The following is a 21,214-nucleotide window of genomic DNA, read 5'->3' as shown; positions in this document are numbered from 1 at the left end:
GAGAAAAAGCTGGAGATCCCACAAAGATCAGTGCGTTCATGTTGGCTTTTTCTAATCCACGATGAGCAAAGCTGTGCTGCAATTAGAGCAAGGGGAATGCTGATACCTCATTTTGCCCTGCTGTCATTTGTAAAATTCCAGTTACTGTTCAGGGAACAGAAAGCCATTTGCTTTTAGGCAACTGCTTATGTACTGTGAGTAACAGAGAAGTAATGGCCTCAGGAATACCCAAGGAGCCAGAAGTGAGCTGTATAATTTCAGGGTTGCAGTAGACCTAAAATAATTTTCAGACCTAAATAGTCTTGTCTAAATAGCTGTCAAACTGGCTGCATGTGTCTTGAATACTTGATTGAGAAGTGTTTATATATTCAGAAACAGTCTTAGCAGTACCTGAGAGGAGGAGAACTGCATTTAGTGTCTTCCTCTTAAAAACCCTTACAAAGTCCATTAAAAATATGGAATAACACAAGTCCATTCACTGAAGAGTTTATAGAGGAGTTGACAATAGACTGTTTTTAAACATAATCATTTTCATTTCAAATAAAATGTTAGTCTCCTTTTCATGTATTAATTTTAGAAGCATGTTGCATAGCTGCTTTTAGGGAGTCACTCCTTCTCCAACTCCATTAATTTAGTCTGGGCATGGTTTCCTCCAGTGTTAATTATTTTCCAATTTTCTTCTCCATTATTCTTAAGTTATAAATTCTATTCTAATGCCTCCACAATTCTCCTTTTGTGTTGGCTGCTTACAAATTAAAACTCTGGTCTTAAAAATGTGGGTTTAACAAAAGATGTGTTTGTCTCTTGCAGTTCTTTCTCCTTTCATCACAGTGAGGTGACAAGGACATGTAGCTTAGTGTGATCCTACTGTGATCCATCAATGATTGCTCATTGGCTTTCTGTCTTACCAACCCATATCATTACTTAGAACACATCTTTGGTTTGCCTTTTACTATTCAGCAGACTGCTGCGTCTGACTTTTAGGAGAGTAGTCATTGTAGCCTCTCCTGGTCCTTGTTTTAAATTTACACAAACCTCTGATTCCTCAATATTTGCATTCTCCACTTTAATTGTCCTAATAATGGTCCATTGAACCTGTTGTGTCTCAGGCCTAGAGGACTGATGTTTCATAAATATAAAAAGAACAGTCACCCACTACTGCAGTTCATCTATTGAAATCTGGACATTTTACAGCCTGCAAGATGCTTGAAATGGGAAATAGAAATGCTTTTTTTCACTCAGAAGAACACAGACATTTGTTTCCCCTTCTGTCCCGTGCATCCTTCCAGTGATGCAAGCCCTGATATCCAGTGTGACTTCCCCACGTTCTTTCACACAGTGTGTACATCATAAAGGAAGATGTAAGCAAAGAAACTGTGAGAACTGGACAGAGACTCTTAGATGAGCAAAACCTTTATAGCAGCACAGTCAACATGAGAGACCTCACAAATCCTCCTGCAGTTCCTTAAACAAATCATTTGCTTTGTTAACCTTTGTCTTCTCAGACATTAAGTATTTCTTTTCTCCCCCACTCTATCTTCCATAAAGGTTTGGTTAGTGTTGATTAGTCTTTGTTTAGAGATTTGCATAATCTGCTTAAAATCAGAGGTAAACATTTGTTTTATAAATCAGTGGTACCTCAAATACTTTGCAACTCAGGTTATATAAAAAGCAGTTCTCAGATTACATTTCGTTACACTAAACAGTAAATACAGTTCTGTCATTCTGTAATATACAGTTTGCAAACCTTGTTTTCTGCTACCAACACACTGTATATTTTTAGAAAAGAAAACCGTGACCCCTTCTCATTCCATTCTCCCACTCAGTGCTGTAAAATGCAAATAAAATGATTGGTCTTTCAGGTATAAAAAGCTTTTGGCAAAACATTCAAGTGAGCATCCTCTTTGAAGCCAGTAGAGTTGCTCTGCTTTATGTCAGCTGAGTTGTGATCCAGTAGATTAGTTGCTTTCTTTGGGGTTAAAGCTTCATGGAGTCTGGACTTTATCTCCATTTAACTCACAGAAAAGTTGCAAAACCTCCTACTGAGGATTTGCAGTTTCCTGCTCTGAAGCACCAGCTATAACTAGGGATCAACTTCATTGCCCCTTATCAGTTTATTCTTGAGAAAATATAATTTACTCTGCAATATTTGTTTCACACTTGGTAGGCTGGTAAGAAATTTCGTTGTGTACCCCAACTATAATCAAAAGTGCTTTTTTTCTTGTTCCTCCAGAGAGTGCTTCCTAGGGACATGCAGACAATAAGTCTCATCTAAGGTTCAGTGAAAATATTTGAGTAGATTCTGCCAAGAAACTAGTATTTCAAGATATTTTGAACATAAAAGCCATTCCAGGGAAAACTGATCCCACAATAGGACAGAGAGCTATTTTTAAAACTGCTTCAGGGTTTGCAGCTGGGGTTTTATTTGTTTTTGGTGAGTTTTTTTATTATTATTATTATTCCTTGACATTTTAAAGATAAGTCCTGTGCATGAGTATTCTACAGAACAGTCCTGCAAAAGTCAACACTTCCAGGCACTTCTTTACAGCATAGCTCCTAAGCATAGGTTTTATCCATGTCTATCATTATTCCAGAATAACAGACACTAAGATCTATCTGTGTCTAGGGTTTTGCTGATAAAATGCCAACATGGAGAAGCTCAAGCTGCACAAGTAATATTTTTATTGCCAAGATTCAAAACAGCAGAGACGTGAAAGACTTGAAGATGTGCTTGTGTACTGCAAAGCTCTGTCTTTTCTAAGTGCCCCTATGCATCTCTGCCTTGCCTAGATTCTAAAATTGCATAAATGTAAAAATATTTACCAAGCTTCCAGAATTATTCTTGATTGAATTTAGCATCTAAACCCCCCAGTCCTTCTTAATTTTTCTTGGCTTGTTTCTCCTTTTCCATTTTGTGATTTCCAAGGTAGGTCAATGTTTCTAACTTACCTTTATAGACTCTGCCACTGAATTCAGAAGACAACAGTATGTTCTCTCTGCTCCTAAAATCCTCACTTTGATTTCAGTGGGAGCAGGACTTGCCCTGAGGAGGCTACACTTTTGAACAGGGATGTGATGAATCAGACACAGATTCAAGGTTTGTATCCAGTAGTCTAGTCACTCACTTGAATCACAGCCACTCACTTGAATTGGAAATTATAACTAAGACCAAAAAACTACCTTGTGAATAATTTTTCCATCTAGGTACTTGTGTGTCCCACTGTTACCCTAATTTGTAAGCACTTCCCAAAGTTTTAAAAATAGAAAGAACAAAATGCTCTCCGGCTTTCTTACCCCCTCTTTATTTTCCAAACCCTGTGAAAAATAGCTTACTTAGCTTACTTTAGAAGGGTTTACTTTGCCTTCCTTATTTGCTTCTTTGCATAAGTGAAGAATTTGCAGAGGGAAGGATGCGTTGCAGAAATGGGTCCTGCAGAAATGCTGTTATTCTTCACAGTGGTCAGGACCACATCCAGTAACCCTAAATCCCTCTCCTGGGAGAGTGTTGTCTCTGTTACTTTAACCTCTCCCACTGGTGACACAATTCTTGTGGGCAAATATTTTTGCCATATGGTCATGACAGAAGCTGAGCAGTGGTGCCTCACTATTTGATGTATGCTGTAAATTGTCTATACTTCAGCATGCATGGCTTCTCCTTTGTCGGTTTTGGATTGGTTTTAAGTCCTGGACAGGAGGAATCTTCTGGTAAACCAAAAGCCTGCTAACAGCACTACAGCACTGGTGAATGAGCAGTTTCAGAGTGTATCTGCTTTTCTTAAAAGCTTCTGAGGAGCAGGAAAAATAGCCGTGAGTTTCAATAGTGGCAACAGGGGACAATTTGAAATGCATTGTTTCAAGACAACAGGTTTTCAGCAGTGTTGGTACCCTGCCATCATTGGATGCCAGTCAGTATGTTGGGAGGACATGACATGTTATTCTTTTTATTTATCTTTCCATTTGTCTTGCCTTCTTTCTACTTCTCTTGCTTCCAGCTGGAGGCCACACATAAGAGGAAGTAAGAATGGCAGGTCTCCAGTACGGGGCTCAGTTAACTACTCTTTGCATTGACTTGGATCCTCTCCTGCCATTTGGACAATTTATGTTTGGTACTCAGATGTTATCTAGTTTTTTGTATTGAAGGAAATAAGGGTTGTGGCTTTCACTGCTGTCCTCATGGAGTGCCTTCAATAATAATTTCTAGTGTACATGTTCTGACTTACTGGATATAAAAGCGTTGGTTTCTTGTTATTAATGGTCTTAAGGTCAAGTAAGATATGTTCCTACCAGCAGGGCCTTTACTTTGCAATCCAGTTACTTTGGTCAAACCCACTGATTTCTTTGTGGTGTTGAAGGCTTGATTTTCATATTAGGCTGATCCACTGTTTCTTTTTCTAAAACAATAGAAAGCAAGAGAAATCTCTCTGAAAAGGTGATGGCACTAATTGCTGTTATAAAGACAAAACTTTGTGCTGCATCTGTGATTCTGTGATCTGTGTTAATGATCTTGCCTACAGTGTGTCTTTACTACAAGTTACAAATGGATGAAATTATAGTTTTATCACCCAAACAGTAACATATCTAGGAATGTATTTCCATGCAGTTTAAAAAACAGGCAGGACAACATATTGATGGCAAGCCAATAGAAAGGCAGTCCTGAGTCCATGTTTTAAACTTCAGGGCTAAGTGGACTTGAAGGTGCTCTTATCTAGCAAGTCTTTTTAAAGGAAAACACAGCTGTGAAAACCTGCCTCTCTTCCATTCCTCCCCCTCAACACACATGTGTTTTGCTCATGTCCAGGAAATGTTTTCAGTAGCAGGAATTATTTTTATTCAAAAAAGAAAAATCATCCAGGACTTTGTGGTCCATTCAAAAGCTTATACTTAAACTGGGAAGGACAGAAGTATTTTCACTAATAAAAGAGAACTCTAGTCCTCAATCAGTTCAAGTCTGGGTTTTTAATAGCAGTCAGGGGAGTGGTGGCAACAGTTACACAACTGCTGCCCTGGGGGAGTTAAATTTTGCTTTTGGCATCTCCTGTGTTAAGCGGAGAAGAGCTGTTTGGGGCTGGAAGAATGATATATATCTGCAGGAGGGAGGGAGCTGCAGGGGAGGGGGGAGCACTTTAAATGAATTCTTTAATGGGAGCCCTTTCCAGAAGGCATCCGTGGTATTCCTCTGCAAAAGGAAGAATAAGTACTCAGCACCATATATGGTGACACTTTTATGTTTTTTAATATAAACATGTACAGGCTGGAGCAATCCATGTAGATGGGTTTTGCTGATTGGTTGGGCCAGGGGGGAGGGAAGGAAATGAGACCCTGCTTTTAATATCTTAACATTAAAAAACTTAAGGGCTTGGGTTTGAATAAATAAACAGTAGGCATGGTTGGAAAGATTTTCAGCTTTGCAAAATATCCCCTTCCTCTGACTTGATTTTCCAGCTTTTGTATTTATTTTCCTTTAGCTCGTTTGTTTGCAGTAGTTTCATGCTGTAAATTGCTTTGATTTTTGTTCAGGGAGTATGCTGTTCCCAGTGCAGATAGCAACAAATCAGTAAAAGCTGTTTGAGATAGCTTGGCTCCAAATATAAGGGGACCAGATCCACTCAGTCCACCACCACAATGCTGAGCATAGGAAAGCAGGAGGCCACACTGGGTTTGAGCTGCTTTAGTACAATACACAGTCACTTAGCTCAGGCAAGTTACAGAGGGAGAAACCTCTGCTTTTCTGATTTCACTTAAATATTTCAGGAACCAAGTTGGAGAATGCAGCTGCCAGGTGTCTCTGATGCTGCGGGAGAGTTCAGCTTCCACAGCAGAAATGCTCAGAGAGTGAGTATTTTTCCCAGGGACTTGCATGGGTGGGTTCTATTTTTTGCTCCGTTAATTCCCTGCCCTTACAGACCCAGGCTGGCTGCTGTTCAACCTAATCCCCAAATGTGACCCAACAAATTGTTTTCATCATACAAGCTAAGCACATTGTACCAAGCCAGAGTAGAGAAGATCTTTTTTGTTTGTGCCCTTATATGGCTCCTGAAGTCATCATTGATGCAATAAACTAATGGAGTATGCTCCTCTAATCAACCTCCCCTTCTATAAACACATTTTGTTCCTGCTCTGAGATTGTTCCCTGACATTTTTAAACCAGCCCCTTTCCTGGCTCTCTCTTTCTTTTCTTTTTCGGATCATAGTGGGAGGGAAACAGCCAGCTCTGGAGAGCAAAGAGATGGTGGAGATCATGGTAAACTAACATTTGGTAGAACAAGTGGCTTCAAAAAGAACATCAGTGCAACCAGAGTAGCTGAAGAAGAGCAGGAAGACGTCCGAGGTGTGCTGAAAAGGCGAGTGGAAACTCGGGAATACACAGAGGAAAGCCTGAGGCAGCAGGAAGCTGAGCAACTTGATTTCCGTGACATTTTAGGCAAGAAAGTCAGCACCAAAAGTTTTTCTGAGGAGGAACTGAAGGAAATCCCAGCCGAGCAAATGGACTTCCGAGCAAACCTGCAGCGGCAGGTCAAACCCAAGACCTTGTCAGAGGAGGAGAGGAAAGTCCATGGTCCTCAGCAGGTGGACTTCCGCTCTGTGCTGGCCAAGAAAGGCACCCCAAAAACCCCATTGCCAGAGAAGGTGCCACCTCCTAAACCTGCTGTTACAGATTTCAGGTCTGTGCTGGGCTCAAAGAAAAAGCCACCTGCGGAGAATGGCAGCGCTGGCACCCCAGCACCAAACGCCCGCGCCAACTCTGAAGCCCAGAACGCGACCCCCAATTCTCAAGCCCCCATTGCCAAACCAGCAGCAAAAAAAGAGGAGAAGAACGACAGAAACTGTGAGCATGGGTGTGCAGTGGTTGATGGTGGAATAATTGGGAAAAAAGCTGAAAACAAAGCACCAGCAAGCAAACCACCAGCAAGCAAAGGAACAGCACCCTCCTTTACAGAGAAGCTTCAGGATGCTCAAGTTGCAGATGGTGAGAAATTGGTCTTACAATGTCGGATTTCCTCTGATCCCCCGGCAGCTGTCACCTGGACTCTAGACAGCAAAGCCATCAAGTCATCGAAGTCCATTGTCATCTCCCAAGAAGGTAAATTAATTGAATTATAAGCCAGCTGGATGGCACACTGTTATATCTGTCTCTTGATTAATAATATTTAGTTTCTTAAAGGTAATGTGATACTTTATGTAAGTCCTGTGTCAGTAACTCTTTCCAGATGCAGCTTTCTTGTTATGTCAGTGGAGTACACAAGGAACAGTATTGTTTGACGTTTCTTGTAGATTCCCCTTTAACAGCCTGCAGATGTAATTTTTATAAAGTTGAACTTCTTGCATTTTTAAATGCTGTTTACATTGCTAACGCTGTTTAAGGAGCTGGTACATGATGCTTATTTAAACTGAACTTTAAGGATTTAGAACTTTGAAAACATAATAATATTATTGCTGGTTTACAAATTCTAATTTAATTCTTCTGTATGTTTAATATTTCAGGCTTTTTATTGCAATGAGAAACACAGAAGCAAAGAGGGGTTGTGTCATAGAAAGAAATTACTACAACTTCAAGTTACATAGTTAAGATCAGAGTTGAGAACTGCTTTCCAGTGTATTTTTTACAAAAGTTAATATTGTATCTAGACAAAATAAATTTTCATTGGGACAAAAATAGAGAGGACAACTGATAGCACAAAAAATACTTCTTCATGTTTGTTTCATAAAACACTGAGGGAATTATCTGAAGAATGACACTGTCTGGCATATTGTAGTTCATGTTCACAGTAAGAATTATAGCTTCATACAGGAGTCTGCACTCTTGAATCTGCACTAGTTTTGAATCTTTCTTCATTCAGTCCAGACTATTTTTAGTGTTACCAAATGAGACCCAAATTAATATGCACAATGGTTCAGCACAACCAGTGAATCCTTATGCAGCGTTCCAAGCACTGACACATAAGCATTCTTCTAAAGAGGATGCAATCAGAAGAAACATTGCCTTCAGATAGAGTGGGGGTACCCAAATAGTACATTTAGGGGATACCAAAGTAATTAGATGGAGAAAGGGAAATGGTAGCAGGTGCATTGTGTCTGGCATGTGTCTGAAGTAACATGATTTTATTTTTTTTAAAAGTAGATGATGATTGTCACCAGAGGGGACTGTATAGGATAAGGTTAAGTGCCATGTACATGAGAAAAAGCTAACTGGTAGAAACGCTGTCCTTGTAAAAAGAACTGACAGGATCAACCAATTTAACCTGCCTTACACTGGGGTGTAAGGGTTTCAAGAGTTTTCTTGGAGTTGTTCAGAGTGAAAAAGAAATTATGCATCCTAAAGTTCCATGTCTCCTATCAAAGTACATCAGATAGACATAATGTCTGTATCAAAGCTTCTGAGCTATGGTGGAGCCTTTTAAAATCCCAAAGCTTTAGTGTTATGGTACTGCAGAAAGCTGTTTTCCTGACTGAAATAATCTGAGTAATTGACCATTATAATCCCTTAACTCATATTCACTCTATAAAATGGTACTGTGGAGCTGAAAATCCAGTGTAGCTGTGTTTACACTGAAGTAACAGGAATGCTCTGCCACCTGCCTGAGCCGGGTGTGTGACCTGTCCCACCCAGTGTGTCTGGACGAGGTGACTCTTGGTCACAACAGTCCAGAGTGTCACACATTAGCAGTGCTTGGCATTGGGGTAAGGAACAAAGGTCACCACTGCACACGGAATCCACTGTTCCAGGACAACTTCTTGCAGGGAAGAAACTGTCCTTATGTTCTGCTTGTATCTGCACTGTTACACTTGTATCACGCTTAGGTAGTCAGTGTTATCAGTGCTTCAAAGTCGGGCTTGCTTTTGCATGTATTTGCAGAGGATCTTAGAAAGAAATATTCCACAGGGCAGTAAGTTTTCTCCTTTAATGGAAAGAAATGGAATGAGGATTAGAACTATTTTTTTTAAACCTTATTACTTATCCTCTGGTATGCTGAGGGGGTGCATTGCATGATGGTCAATTTAGTGTTTTTTTCCTGACAGTACCTGCTAACTTTGGCACTTGGAGAAGTTGCTGCTTTCCCACTGTAAGATGCTTTCATGCCAACTGTTAAGTAATTAAGTAGGTATGCATGATACTTACTTTAAGTAAGTTTCAGATTTCACAGAGATTCAGTTTTCTCTTTTTCCCTAATTAGGAACACATACATAGTTGAGGAAACCAAGAAAGGAGAAGGAATAATTGGAGTTACAGACTAGAATTGAGAAATAACAAATCCAGGATGAATATCAGGAAATACTGTTCAATAGGGAAACTGTATGGATTAGTCTCATAGATAGTGTTTGAAGCAGCATCAAGCATAGAGAGCAACAATAAAAATGGATGCAGTACTCAGCAGCCCGGAGCCAAAATCCCAGTTTCCATCTTTTGCACCAAACACTGAACATGCAGCTTTGTCACACTCACAGGTGTCATGTCCTTCGGCAGCAGTGCCCTTGGCCAACCTTGGGGCAGCATTTAATGGGCCCTGGAGATAATCCCCTAGAATCATCCTTAGCTGAAAGAAGGTTGAGTCTCTGGGGAAGCAGAGGAATTCAGAGCAAACAGACCCTAGCTCACCTTGGTGAATTTAGATCTTGCAAAGCAATTTTTTATTTCTTTGGTATGATCTTGCTCCTCTTGTGTTCAGCAACAAAATCCACTATGGAACAGGACAGAGCTGGTCCATTCTTAGCCATTTCACCACCTGGTTTTGTGCAGCCATGATGTTTCTTGGTGACCACAGAGAGGGTTTTTTTTTTTTGTTTCAGATTTTCCAGAGGTATCTTACAAAATAATAACTTACTTGTTCTTCAGTGAGTTGGATACTGGAAAATCCTGTATCTAGAGTAAGACATGTCTATCTGCTTCTTATCGTAGTACTAGCTTATCTTAGTATGGACCACTGGCCCACAAAGAGAGGAGAAAAAAAAAAAAAAAGCAAAAAGAGACAGCAGTTTGTTCATCTCATGGTGCCAAATATATTATAAAGATAAATACATAAAATCTGGTTTCAGGAACATGCCCAGGTGATTAAGCAAGTGTCATATTTGGCCAGGAAGGTCAAACTTAGAAGTGTACTTGCATGAAACAAGTTCACAGGACAGGCAAACTGTGCAAAACTCTGTCCCATTATGCAGTCACTCACTGAAAATAACTTTCCTTGGAATATGTGTCCTAGCTGGTAGTAAGGCCCTTTACCTGTTAGAAACAATGCTGTTCACAGGTCTCCTCTGTGTTTGCAGTGCCTGTCCAAGGTGGTTTAGCCATTAGAGTGCAGGAAAAGGGAGGGTATTAGCCCTGCTTCTACTTCATTGGAGAAGCCTGAATACAAACACCAGGATCAGAATAATCTCTGATTGGTGAGGCCTTTGGCAAAAGAAAAACTAAACCCTGCTCCAGAAAAGACCTTCATCCTCAGGCATATTTATGCAGTATTTGTGCTGTATTCTGGTAGTAAATCCAGGGCTTGCAATGTATTCTGTGATTCCAGGATTAAGTTTACATTAGCAATTTGAAGTCAGAATCTGGGCAACATTATACTGAATGTCACATTCACAACATATCTAATAATCATGTCCCATTCCTTCCATTTTACATTTCAGTTATTAATACGGCTTTGCTTCCTTTTGAAATCATGAACATCAGTACTTGTTTTTCTATTTCCTTTAACAACTCCCCAAATAGGATTGTGTCAGTTGATTGGCATGAGTGATTTTTTTGCTTCAAGTGTCATTTTTATGACAAAACTCTTATACCACCTCTCTTTTACAAACAAGTCTGACATGGTACAATTTTGTCAGTGGTTTGATTTTATGATTTTCTTCTTTTAAACTTGCCAGAATTCAGTTATCTACATTCCTGGGATAGATATTAATGTGGGTTTTGCCAGTGAAATATCAAAATAAATATTACAGTTAGTAACAAACAAACAGAAGAGGGTCCTCACAAATTAGAGCATTTCTATGGAGGGGTTAGGTGGTGCATGGTTAAGAGACAGTTGGCTTTAATATGAGAGAGTTCTTTGTTTGAAGTTATGGGGGGAATTTTTGTTTGGAAAAATGTTTTTAAGAAGGCTCTAGCAGACATTACAGTGGAGTTAGACATATAAGGACTGAATAGAACAAGTTTCCTCACACAATGAACTCTTTAGAACAGGACCCATTTTGGTTTACAGTTGTATAGCACTGGCACAGCAGTGCCCTGTGATAGTGTCCTGCTGTGTGACTCATTCTTGGACAGAAAATCCACCAAGAAACTTGTTGCATGGTTACAAAAAGTGTTCTATAGGACAACAGCGAAAGGGCTTTTCAAGCCAGCATCTGTACCAGACTGGACAACTGAAGTGCACTGTGAATAACAAGTCAAAACAAGCAAACTTGCCATTTTTTAAGTCAGCTTGTTTTGCTTTTTTGGATAGATTAAGTGCCATGTGACTATATAGATTGAAGAAGAACTGCCTAATATAAACACAGAGGTAGCAGTGACGGTGTAGCTTAGAAAATGCCCTGAGTTTGCATTGCTTTTTTAAAACAGCATTTTTTTCTTCCTAAGTGTCTTGGCAGCATAAAGATTTGGTAATCTTATTAGCAATAATGCCTTAACAACTTTCTTGTGACTTAACATAACTCCTAAATCTTCCTATCAGTTGTGCAAGTCTGTGTCTGCCAGTCTAACAAGGATCTGCCATGACTTTTTTTTTTTTCTTTTTAATTAACTTTGAGTAGGAGTTTGGTGTGTAATTAACACAACTCTATATACTGCTGAAAGTAGATGAATTTTGCACTTTAAAAAAAAGCTTCTTCAGAAAGTTTAAGGCTAGGAAGATCATCTGAGCATCAGTTCTGACTCAACTCCATGTTTGTCACGTGCCATGTGCTACATTTCTCTTTACGCTGCCATTTTTGTCTTAATCTTTCTTATTCCAGAAATACATGTAGTGTAGTTTTTAATACAGCATAAGAGAGACGTTTGCTATAGCCACTGGTAATTTATTGCAATGTCTAACTATTCTTGTGAGAGTTTTGTTTTTAAATTAAGAAACAAAGCAATTACTTATTTTTAACTGGATAGAATGGCTTTGACTCTGTGACCAAGATACCTCTCTCTCTCTCTCTCTGTTCTTTTTGAAACTTGAAAAGTTAAGTTCTTACTGACTTTCTCTCCATGATGCACTTCACTGTATACTTGGTATCAGCATCAGTGAGATGGAGGTCACCTTCCTACTGCTGTGTTTACTGGAGGTCACTGGTCTTCTTTCTTACCTCACAACATTGGGACTCATGTTTGGTACTTCTCTATAAAACCTTAAAACCAGAATATACAGCATCCCTTGCTGCCATAGATGCTTTTCTTTTCACTATCTTAAGCCCCTTTTTTTTCCTTGGGTGAATAGGACTCAGCTTAACAAGTAAACGAGATTTTTTATGAGGACTGCCCTGTTTTCTCTCTCTCTTTCTGTCTTTTCCCTTTCCAACATTCTTTCTAGCATCTGTAAATTTATCAATGTTATTTTATGAATACTTCTACATCAAAGATTAAATACATAATAACTTTGGTTCTAGTCTGATCACAGAGGAGATCCACTAGAAACAGACTGAGTGGTGATTTCCTATTGTCACCTTCTTGAGATCTTTATTTTGGCAGCTCTAACTCTTCCTAAATCAATGTCATTAATATAATAATTACAAGCACTATAATGTGATATATCACAAATATTTCAGTAAAGATTAAGAAAATTATCTTTACACAACATATTTGCCAGTTAAATGTCTAATCTCATTGAATCATGAAAGTAGGTTTCTTATGTTGTTTTCCTTAGAACTCTATCAATTAGCAGTAATTACATTTGACATTTTTTCTTCTCTGAAACTCACAAGTTTTTTCCCTGTTTTTGCTTTTGTCGTAACTGTTGTCAATATTTTCCAGGTCAACCCACTTCCCATTTTTAAACATGACTGTGATATAGCACGTATTACCACTTTGCCAGACAATTTGAGATTTATTAGGAAATTAACACTATAAGCCAATGAGTTTCTTTAAAAATTATTATGGCTCCTAGGCACAATTTCTCATAGACCAGTGTTTATTAATATTGCCTAAATACTCCATAGTAATTTTTTATTGCATGGGATACAAAATAAAAAGGCATAAATTTCAGTCTGCACCACAGATAGGAGTCAGGAGGTTGACCAGCAAGATGCCAGTGCAGGGAACAAGACTAAGGAGCTGTTTTTTTGTTGGTTTGTGTATTTGTTTTATATTTGAAGTTGACTTTCTGTGGAGTTTCATGGAAAGAATGCAGAAGCCTGGAGATATTTTAAACTGCCTTGCACTATTTTTGAGTAAGTCAGAGAACCCTTTAATAGCTCAAAATTCAAGGGAAAGGCTTTGTGTATCTAAACCAGAGCCCCCAGTACACTCTCAGTTTCTGTGGCTGTTAAGATCTTTTCTAGAGCTGCAGTAGTTCCAATGTCTAAGTGGAAGATTCCAACACTCATGTTTAGTCCAATCCTGCACTTTGTGACAGTGTTTAAAAATTGTCTTTGGCCTAGTTCTCAAAAATGTAGAGGGTCGGGGGGACAAAATGGGTAGCAAATATTTTTATTTGACTGGGATTTTTGAAGTGCCAGAATTTCAGAATACCCAACTGGGAGAAAATAAGCTTGTTTCAGGTCATGAAGGGGTTTTGCAGAGGAAATACCAAATACTTCATTGAAAGACATTTGGCCCTCTAGCCCCGGGAATTGACTGTAGCTCTAGATCACAGAACATAGGCCTGTTGAGGAGTTTCCTGTCCTTATAAAATCTCACCAAGCTTTGCCTGATTTTTTGCACTGTTGGGGTTTTTTTCTGGTTTTCTAAGAAAATGAGGTTTGTACAGCCATGCTCTCTCTCAGCCTTCCCCTGTACTCCCAATCCAACACGGCCAATACTTCTCGATCATTTGGCCAATTTCATACCAAGTCCTAGTAGTCTAAAATTTCGTGAAACTAGTGGCTAAATAAGTGAGAATGATCCAAATTATCTCATTTTCCCTGCACTCCTCCACTGAGGGCTACTACGATTGTATCTGGTGGCAGCAAGAAGCCCAGCAATGCCCCTTGAACTTTGCATGTGCTGTTCCAGTGTAGGTCCTGGGGAGAATGAAGACATGGAGGGAAATAGGATACAGATTATTGCTGCAGGGAGGTGGAAGTTAGCAGAAGAAGGATGCAGCCCTTGAAGGAAACAGATTTCCTTCATCCTCATTCTCACAAAATAACTTTATTAAAATTCAGCACATATAAATATTATTTTGGAAGGACTAAAACTGACATTATTTCATGAGAACTCTTCTCCCAGCGCAATAAGCCAAATGGAGCTCTGATAAGACCTCTGCCACACAGACTGTCCAGAGCTAGATTTTAAAAGCAAAACCAGCAGAGCACTGAGTGCATTTGGCAAGTCGAAGATCATCATGAGAAAACGATAGGATTTGCTTCTAGATTTTGGTATAACTGTGGGAAATGATGTATTGTAAGGGCGAGATGTTTCTGTTTTGTATGTGCCACATAACAAAGTGTTTCCCCTGAGGTGTTAACTCACACTGCTGTATGGGCAGCACTACAGTATGAGTGGTGAGGAATCACCTTCTGTCACATTAGTCTTCAATAAGCTTAGGAAGGGCTTCTTAGCTTCTCCAGCAGAAACTAAAGTAAATTCTGCTTTATTCCAGTCCCTTCATGATTCACTTGCCCTTACAGGCCAGACTCCTTTCCTGCAGGAAGGTGGCCAGACATCTCCTTCATATGTATGTGTCTTTGTTCCATAGTTTATGTCCTTTTGCAATAGCATTTTTAGATTTTGATGTGCAAACTTTTCTAATCACGTTACATATATTTATACAAATTCTTAGACTGGAAGCTATCTTTGGCTTGCTCTCCAACTGTCTCTTTAAACAGCAGAGACATGTGAATTTATATTTGCTAGATGCCTGTGAAAATACTTTTCTAGTGTCTCTCCTCCATTTGGAATGGAACTGCAGCTCGTGACATTTTTGGCTTTGGCTTGACTCATGGAGAAGTGTTGCCTCAGGGAAGGCACGTGGATTTTCTTTTCACTCTGTGGTTGGCTGAGCGCAGCACATGTGAGTGAGGGGTCAGTGCTCCTCTTCTGAGATAGCTTTTGCATCATTTCTCAGGGGGAAAATAGTCATTATTTAGAGCTTCTTGATTTTGTGGAGGATGATAAAGAGGGGGAAAAAATTTTCTTCCAACCCTTGTGTGTTTCTGGCAAACCAGATTTGTTGGGAACCATTTGAGTGTTTTTTATAAGATTTGTCTTGAATAAGGGCATCCAGGTTTACAGTGAGGGAAAATGTCAATGCCAAAAGCATAATTGCTATATCAAAACTGAGTTTGTCTCCAAGGGGAATCAGTGAACTCCCAAGTTATTCTGATGGAGGGGAGTTCTTTTCAAGGACCTTTCAAGGTCATTTTCATGGGTCAGTATCATCTGTGCCTCTGCCAGTTCTCACATCACAGGGGATACATTTGATGGGGAACCTGAGATCAAGCACTCTGGAAGGGTAGAAGGCAGCCTCCAGTTAACATAGAGAGAAAGGTGGCAAGTAGAGATGCTGGGAAATTTTCCTAGATCTCAGGAACCAGGGTAGATATCTCAAAAAAAACAAAAAACAAACAAACAAACAAAAAAACCCTATTCAATCTTGTCATTAATTAGGAGAGACTGTGAGAAAGGTAAATGGAGGAAGGGGGGAAGGTTTTACTGCAACTGAGGTAAGTGGAGGGGGTGAGAGGTATTCTGGACAAGGGAACAGCAATGGGTAGATGTAGGTGGGGTAGAAGAGCACAGTGTCTCTGGCTGTGTTTAGTGGACAGGCACAGCTTTCCAGTGAGGAAGGAGAAGGCAAGTCCACAATTCACCCTCACTTAATGGGGGATATTTGGAAGCGGAAAATATGGAGCATTTTAATTGGGAAAGAAAGTACCTCTTTGTTCCAAGCAACGCAAGTGAACATAAGGGATTAGGTTTCCCTTCCTCATCCCCCACCTACTGGGAACAACTTCTGTTTTGGTTCACAGAGTTTTAATTTTTAAGAGGAAACGTATTTCCCTTGGGTCATACCAAGCTTCCCTTGGTAACTATGGAGCTTATGTTGCATCCTGTTTCTGCAAACCCAATTAAGTCAAATTTGGCTTTTTTCTTTGAAAAGAAGTGGATTTGTTAGAGTGACAAATTTGATTGCCACTGATATATTGGGCTTTGTAATGGATGCTTTACAATACCAGACATTTATTCATTAAATAGTTCAAGCAAAAAGACAATGTCTCTCAGTGGCATTTTTAAACTTAGACACTAAGCTGAAGTTCTGCTTTTACATGTGGATGTTCACGGGATTGGTAGAGATAAGGCTGAACCAAAATATTGCACATGGCTCTTTGACAGTAATGCTTTTATTTACAGTCCTAAACTACTAGCACTTTTGGAAAAAATCATCTGAGTGAGGACTTGTGGTTTGTGCTATAAGACAAAGAAGAGCAGCAAAGGTGCTGTTCTGGGTATTCTCTACCCTTATCTATTAACTTGTCCAGGGCTGCAGGGACAGCTTTGAGTATCGTGGGGAACAGCAATAAGATTCAATTTATCTATCAATGTGGTTTTATTTATTTAGCATTAATAAGGTTCCAATTTTTATGTCAAACTTTTAAGGCCAATACAGGTTTTTCTAGCAGTGAAGATCACCTGTAGTGAAGGACTGGCTCACTTGATGCATTCTGTTCCTTAATAGCACTGAGGTTTCTGTGAACTGCAATGTAACATTTGATCTCTCCCTCCTTTGTACCAGGGACACTCTGCTCACTTACCATTGAGAAGGCCATGCCTGAAGATGGGGGCGAATACAAGTGTATAGCTGAGAACTCAGCAGGAAAAGCTGAATGTGCTTGCAAAGTGGTGGTAGAAGGTAAGTATTGCACTGGATACAGGAAAACCCTTCCTCAGAACTTCCTCCTCCCCCCCCCTTATTTCCCAATACCAGCCTTTAGGAACCACTTACGCAAAAAAGAAAGAACTCTGCCCCCTTCTCTTCTACACTTTTTGGTCAATAGGTAATTCAATGTCTACCATAAAGAGGCATGAGCAGAGAGACAGTACAGAGCCAAGGGCTCTCGTTGCTTTGTGGAATAATCTACATCCTCCTGCTGCCCACTGTATCACTACAAGGTTTTTAGAGCAGTCAGTTGAACCTGTATGATTTGTTTCTGACTTGAATGTATCTTCTGAGAGCATGTAAGAATTCAGTGTGAGACCCTGGGTATCAGTCTGCCTCAGGACTGTGTAGGGCACTTTTCTCGGCCTAGAACTTTCCAGTTCTTTGCATTCACTGATGTTTGGTCATTTGGTTTTCTAGTGGAAGTGAGCAAAAATAAACAAATTAGCAGCTCAACCATCCTTGTATGCCATAGTATTGGAACATGGAGGTATTCATTTTCAGCCTTGGTCATGCTGATGACACTGTACTCTTGCCAAAAAGTCTTGGCCTTGGGCAACTGTTTTATTGTGAGGTTGAGTGAGACTCAGACTTATAAAACTGCCATGGAGTTTAAGTTATTTAAGGGGCTTAAAGTAACCAAATGTGCTTCTTACCAGCTCACCTTCTGGTGAGCTCATCCTTAAATACTTTTGAGACTTTCCATTGTGACTAAAAAGAATACAAAACTAAACAGCAAGCCTAATAATATAGAACTTGGGTACTAAACCCTCACAACTGTGTTGCAGATGTGGTATTTGGGGCAGGAGGTCTAGAAAAGAAAACTATTATTTGTTTTCCTAATGTTACATGACATGAGGTAAGAATATGGTCCCACAAATCCTCACTAAAGATCAGTCTTCATGTAGCTGAAAAGGGAATTGATTAGACATAAAATTACAATTAATTATGTTGGCTCCTGTAATGGCACCTTCTGTGATACTATGGTCACAGCGGAATCTGTATGAGATATTTGATAAGCTATTGTTTATATTTCTATAGTTTAAAGTAATAAATTTTACCAGCGCTGAAGATCAAAGAAGACTATCAAGAGGCTTTAAGCAAAATCTCGTACCCTGCAACACTTTAACTACCACAGATGCAGAGTGGTAAAGGATCAGATCATCAAATGCTTAGCATACAGCAGTTCTCTAGAGCTGCCTTAGCATCTTTTAAATATCTCAGTTACCTTCGTATTTTTCCTTTGTCATCTGATCTCCTTCAAGTACATTCTTTTCTTCCTGAAGCCTCCCTTAGCATACTTCCCGCTTCCAGTTTCCTGCTGGACAATGCATGCTCTAGGAGGCTGCAAGGTAGACTTTGGCTTACAAAATCTTGATCATGGGAGGCTGTCAGCTCATGCCGTATTCATTGCCTGATGATACGAATGACATGACATCAGCTGTCTGGCTCACTGTGGTGGTGGCACCCATGGCATTAGGAGCTCATTGCTCACATAATGTTGGGCACCAGAATGACCACATTCCTTACCTTGACAGTGGCTGCCTCATCTGTCTTTTTCATTCTCTCCTGGCATGCTACTGAGAAGAGTTTTTTGAGGAATGGCACCACAGCAAACTCCAGCTATTTAGGAAAGGCGCCATTTGATATCCTGTGTCTGACTGGCAGAGGGGATGACTGTTATTTTTAAATTAGAATTGTGATCTAAAAAAACAACTAAAATTTCTCCCTTCTTCAGTCTGCTGTTAGGATCCCAGATGCTGGTTTTTAGACTCAACAAGTAGCCATAATTATCATTATGTTCCTTTTGGCACCATGGACTTATGTAAGATTGGAGGAACGTTTGACTTCAGTTGTCAAATCTGTAGAACCCAAGTGTCTGAACTGAGATCTCACACAGCCTCCTGCTCTGAATTGTTTGTTAGGAGATTCTGTCTTTTTAGGAAACTTAGATGAATTTTCACGCTCTAGTACCTATAAGTGGGTGACTGAAATAGCTGATTCTATAACATTTATGTCATCTTTTCTCTGGTAACCAAATTTCAAACAGCTCTCTCACTCACAAATCCTCTGAAAACTGAATATCAAGTGAAGCTTGTTAGGATTTGCATTACCTAGAAACTAGAATGGTTTGTGTTGGAAGGGACCTAAAGATCATCTTGTTCCAACCCCCTGCCATGGGCAGGGATATCTTCCACTAGACCAGGTTGCTCAAAGCCCCATCCAACCTGGTCTTGAACACCTCCAGGGATAGGAAGACGACAACCTCTTTGGGCAACCTGTTCCCGTGCCTCATCATCCTCACAGTGAAAAATTTCTTCCTAATATCTAAATTTAAACCTTCCATCCTTCATCCTAAGGCCATTTCCATCTGTCCTGTCACTACAGACCTCTGTAAAAAGTCCCACTCCAGGTCTCCTGTAGCTGCTTTAGGTACTGGAAGGGGCTTTCAAGTCTCCCCAGAGCCTTCTCTTCTCCAGGCTGAACAACCCCAACCCTCTCAGTCTGTCTTCGTAGGAGAGGTGCTCCAGCCTTCTGATTGTGCTCAACCTGGAATAGCCTTGCTGAAAAACAGTTGCACCTTCTATTAATGTGTCCATGTCAGAAGGGAAATGTGGAAAGGAGCTTTATTGTCTCTCTTAAGTGTCAGTGTAGCCTGCAGTGATGAGCCAGTTTCTGGATATGAGCTGTGCAATTGTGAAAATAATAAAATCCATCAAACCTCAGTCCTACGATGCCTTTTTGCCATTTTTATTTAGGAATGAACTAACGTGTAACAGTATTTTCTTAGAAAGATTTAAACATATGGAGGAAATGCTACTTCTCCAAATGGGTAAATAGGTATAGATTATATAGACAATGGAATAGAAGAATTGCATGGCAAGGGATTGTTTTGGATGAAATGATGTTTCCCTTTCCCATGCACTGCCTAATGCAGCTTTGTGCACATCGTACTTTGTCCTATTCAGCTAAAACAGACCTATCAGCTTAGATGGCAGCTCTTGTCTAGCTGCTTTCTTGGGTTCTCAGTGCAGCTGCTTTCATATAGGGCTTCTCCCTCTCTGCTCCTTCTTCCTTTCAGAATGTGACATTCACGAGCAAATCTGTGCAGAAAATCTTTCTTAAAAACCTAAAGGACAGCAATTTCCTCTAACTTTGCAGAAAGATCCAAACCAAACATTTTATTAGACAGCTTTTTCATTATTAATTTTTAAATAGGGTTTGTATTTTATTATTTGTTTTGATTGCAGATGCCTCAAAGACCTCAAAGCCTACTGACAAGAAGACCAAGAAACCTAAGACCACACTTCCCCCAGTGCTGCCAACAGAGAGTAAGTGACCTGGATTTGGACTGATTTCTTTTCAGTGGAAATAGAAAAGTGCTTTGGGATTCTGTGGTCATTCCCTTCTGTATGCAGACACAGTATCAGAAGCTTGTGCTGTTTCTTTAGCCCTTGCGCATAAGTCACATGAAATGAGTTTTTGCCATGTGGGGATTAGAAGTAAGAGCTGAAACTGTGAGTTCAAACCAAGCCTGCTCTGCTCTCAGTTTTTCATAATGGTGCAATAAACTTGTGACACCAATTTATTTTTGGCTGCCTCCCAAAAAGCACAGAAATACTCGAGTAGTTTGCTTCAAGTTGTGTTGTGTCCTGTGTAGACAATATAGCGTTTTACCACTGGTAGGCAAGGCATCTTGGCTGAAATGTGCTGTAGCATAATCTGTCCTTTTTTTCCATGACCATGGAGTGGTTTGGGGAATTTTGCATTCTTTGTTTTAAGCCCAAACGCTTAACTTGCTTTTAATGCTTTCTGAAATAACAAGTTAGCTATAAATTCCCATGTTTGTGACTCTGCAAACATGCATTTGATTAAGAGGAAACTTTAAATGGTAAAGGCAACACATTAATGTCAGTTTAGAAATTCCTAATACCACTACTATTTTTGAAATTAAGTGGACAGGGGATACAAATATCTCTTAAATCAAAACTGGACTTTGAAAGTCGTTTATCTAAGATGTCCACCATGTGAGTCCCTAAAAAATGTAAAGACATGGTTTAATGAAAACATGAAGTATTTTATCCAGCTCTGTCAAAAAATAAAAAGTTATGATCTGATCTTCCAGCATGAAGGGTTTCAGCTGCTTTCAGCAGGACCCAGTGCAATTTTGTACTAATTTATGATCACAGGTAATAACTGTGCTT

At 39.7% G+C, this 21,214-nt stretch overlaps 1 protein-coding gene across 5 annotated transcripts in view; it reads left to right on the top strand.

The window, feature by feature from the left end:
* The window catches only part of MYLK (myosin light chain kinase), a 200,060-nt gene that overhangs the window by 119,457 nt on the left and 59,389 nt on the right, over positions 1 to 21,214 (top strand). For all 5 annotated transcript variants that reach the window (XM_064661434.1, XM_064661433.1, XM_064661436.1 and 2 more), the window contains 4 exons: positions 5,752 to 5,832; positions 6,192 to 7,081; positions 16,866 to 16,982; positions 20,261 to 20,341. In XM_064661434.1, the coding sequence (XP_064517504.1) occupies positions 5,752 to 5,832; positions 6,192 to 7,081; positions 16,866 to 16,982; positions 20,261 to 20,341 (1,169 nt within the window). The remainder of the gene's footprint in view (positions 1 to 5,751; positions 5,833 to 6,191; positions 7,082 to 16,865; positions 16,983 to 20,260; positions 20,342 to 21,214) is intronic.

This window comes from Pseudopipra pipra, chromosome 7 (genome assembly GCF_036250125.1).
Source record: "Pseudopipra pipra isolate bDixPip1 chromosome 7, bDixPip1.hap1, whole genome shotgun sequence".
NCBI lineage: Eukaryota > Metazoa > Chordata > Aves > Passeriformes > Pipridae > Pseudopipra > Pseudopipra pipra.
The sequence above is the reverse complement of the archived record's forward strand: the minus strand, read 5'-3'. Positions and strand labels throughout refer to the sequence as shown.